The 3,039-nt window shown below is 50.5% G+C and overlaps 1 protein-coding gene across 1 annotated transcript; it reads right to left on the minus strand.

The window, feature by feature from the left end:
* Positions 1 to 846: 846 nt before the first annotated feature.
* LOC103641533 (vegetative cell wall protein gp1) lies at positions 847 to 2,347 on the minus strand. Its single transcript, XM_008664872.2, has 2 exons — positions 968 to 2,347; positions 847 to 879 (listed from the first exon to the last, which is right to left on the minus strand). The coding sequence occupies exon 1, from the start codon at positions 1,739 to 1,741 to the stop codon at positions 1,097 to 1,099; it is 645 nt and encodes a 214-aa protein (XP_008663094.1). The 5' UTR covers positions 1,742 to 2,347; the 3' UTR covers positions 847 to 879; positions 968 to 1,096.
* Between the last annotated feature and the right edge of the window lie 692 nt (positions 2,348 to 3,039).

Consider the following 3,039-nt stretch of genomic DNA (forward strand, 5'->3'; position numbering starts at 1 on the left):
TGCATATGTTATCGGATTGTTCTTCGATCCTAACAAGGACCGACTTGTGCACGCTACTCGCTTCCAATAATTTTTGGGCTGCGATAACGCTCATATAAGACCTATAATCGATCATCAAGACATTTATTTATCCAACGGACATAGAATGCAATGATTGACAAAACAAAGTATCAATCCGCCGTACAACAGAAATCATGACGGCACCGATGGATGCTATCAACTACCCGTTTAAACATATTAAACTTACTTCTCGCTTCGCCACTACATCACTCCTCAATCACACACCCATCACGAGCATCCTTCACACGTTTATATAATAGCGACCTAAGCATCGTGTTACACAATACATGCATCTTTCCTCGTCGCGAGTATAACCATATTACGGCATATACCCGCGCACCTCAAACAAACATCTCACGCCACCACTACTATATCACACCACGGCACTCACACACCTACGTGTACTAATTAAATCCTCGCATCCCACGTATTTCCAATTTACCCATCACATTAAACAACACAACATGTTTGCTTACCAAAATGTGAAGGCAACCTTGCTACGGCCTATAACCAAAACATTTTTATACACACACATTCCAACACCAATGTACACCACATTGACCAAAATATAATTATACAACTACGAATCGCACATATCAACAACCGCTTGTTCTTTAACCGCAAATGCGATCCTACTAACGTGTATTGCCGAAACATATTACACACATCCACATATATACATGCATTGTCCGACATCGACCAAAGCGTATGTATTATAAAATATAATTCAATCAACCTGAACGGGTTGTGACTAGACGCATGGCTGTCCACATGGCTCGGTATTTCGTCGAACGGGCAAGGCACGACGTCGACCACTAGCTGCGAAAACACGTAATTTGTTGGCGGCAGTTCATCGAACATCACACACATTGGAAAATAAACATCGAGAACAGCGGGGGTTTCTCACCACGGTTTTCGACGGCGTCGCGGATGGGCTGCGCAAAACAGCGAGCACACGGCGGGCGTCGACGGCGTGCTGCTCACTGCTCAACACCCCACTTGGACAGATCGCCGAACACGTGGCACGCGCGCAGCGCTAGCAGTGAGGAAGCCAGGGAAGGTGTCGGGGCTGCAGGAACAGCGGCGTTTCGCCGAGGGGCTGCGCAGCGAGGGAAGGTGGGGCGAGCTGCTGCTGTTTTGTGGAGAAGAGAGGAGGAGCAGGGAAGGGCGCCGGGGATCCGCTGCTGTGCGGGCGCAGGGACTTGGGGGAGGGAGATGCTGCGCAGGGCGCCGGGAAAAGCAGGCCACGGCCATGGGAGAAATGGAGCTGCGCATTTGTCGAGCACCTACAGCGCGTCGAGGAAGGAGCAGGGGGCGCCATGGAGGGAGCAGAGGAGCGCAGCCACAAGGGGAAGAAGGGGGCGACCACAGGGCACCATGGAACAGGGAGTCGAGCGCCATGGGGAAGCTTGCCTGGGCGCCTGTGTGCCAGCGTGAGGGGCACGGCCAGCAGGGGCGCGACGGAGAGGACAGCCAGCGAGAGGGCGCCGACTTGGGTTGAAGACGAACAGGGAGGAGTGGAGCTCGAGCGCCGTGGGAGCTTGGAGCTCGGCTCCCTGCTGCAGCTCGCCGTGGACAGCAGAGGGCGGGAGGAAGGGGAGGACGCCATGGCTGCCGAGGGGAGGAGCTGGGCGCTCGGCTGCTGGGCAGAGGAGGGCGGCTGGGAGTGTGGAGGCGCCATGGGAGAAGGAGCTCAGCTCCCTGCGCACGTCCAGGAAACAGAGAAGAGCTGCTGGTGGCGGCTAGGGAAAAATGGAGGGGTGGGAGTGGAAAATGACCAAGTGAACACCCCTATTTATAGAAGAAGCCCTAGGGTTAGGGTTTCTTAGTGGGCCTAATGGGCTGGGTTTTAAATGGGCTTGGCCCAAAATGTGTAATTCGGGCTGCGCTAAATATTTTCCGGAAAAAGTCTCGTGCGGATTTCGTCTGCACGCGGAACGGAGTGAAACAGAGTTCGGACGAACGGACGACTACGCGATTAACTCGGTCGAGAGTTTGGTTTGACTTTGCTCGAAAATAATTCCCTACGCATGATTCGAAAATAATTTGTCTCGGAATACGACTGGCTTTCGGATTTGTAGTTGGAGAAGTCGAAGTGTGATAATTTAAAATCGCTGTCGATACGGGGTTTTGAATTTGGTTCGGACATGAGATATTTGGCTGAGTCGAGTAAGAAATAATTAGAGGACAACGTACTGAGTATTCCGCTTGAGAGTACGGAGTCGGATTAATTTTTGGACATAGATCGAACATCGAGAAATCGGAGTCGGACACAGCTCGACTAGCAGCTGTCGAGCGTTTGATTAAATGGGCTTTAGACGAGATTTATAAATCGAGATTGATCATCGAGTTTGCATTCGTTTCGAGAAATAAAAGTTTTAACACGCTCCAAAATTGGTTGTTTCTCGCGATCGATTAACTCTGAATTCGGTGAACTTCCAAGAGAAAGCCTGATAAACAGAGATAGGCACGATCGAGAAATAGAAATTTTTACTGAGCATCCTTGATTAGGATTAATCTCCCGACATGACGCGAAATAGAATCCTGGGGTGTCACAGGTGAACTCATTGAGTTGTATTGTGAGCTCTCGTTGCGACTTGTGTGCGTGGTGTTGCTGTGATTTCTTGTCTTGAGTGCGTTGCTAATCCCTCCCTTGCTCTGTGCTTCTTTGTGAATTTCAAGTGTAAGGGCGAGAGGCTCCAAGTTGTGGAGATTCCTCGCAAACGGGATTGAGTAAAGCAAGCAAAACACCATGGTATTCAAGTGGGTCTTTGGACCGCTTGAGAGGGGTTGATTGCAACCCTCGTCCGTTGGGACGCCACAACGTGGAGTAGGCAAGCGTTGGTCTTGGCCGAACCACGGGATAACCACCGTGCCATCTCTGTGATTGATCTTGTTGGTTATTGTGTTTTGTTGAAGATTCCTCTCTAGCCACTTGGCGGTTATTGTGCTAACACTTAACCAAGTTTTTGTGGCCTA

Source organism: Zea mays, chromosome 1, assembly GCF_902167145.1.
Source record: "Zea mays cultivar B73 chromosome 1, Zm-B73-REFERENCE-NAM-5.0, whole genome shotgun sequence".
In the NCBI taxonomy this organism is placed as follows: domain Eukaryota; kingdom Viridiplantae; phylum Streptophyta; class Magnoliopsida; order Poales; family Poaceae; genus Zea; species Zea mays.

Coding starts and splice junctions, on each gene's coding strand:
- LOC103641533 (XM_008664872.2), bottom strand. CDS start 1,741: ATGGCGCCTCCACACTCCCAGCCGCCCTCCTCTGCCCAGCAGCCGAGC.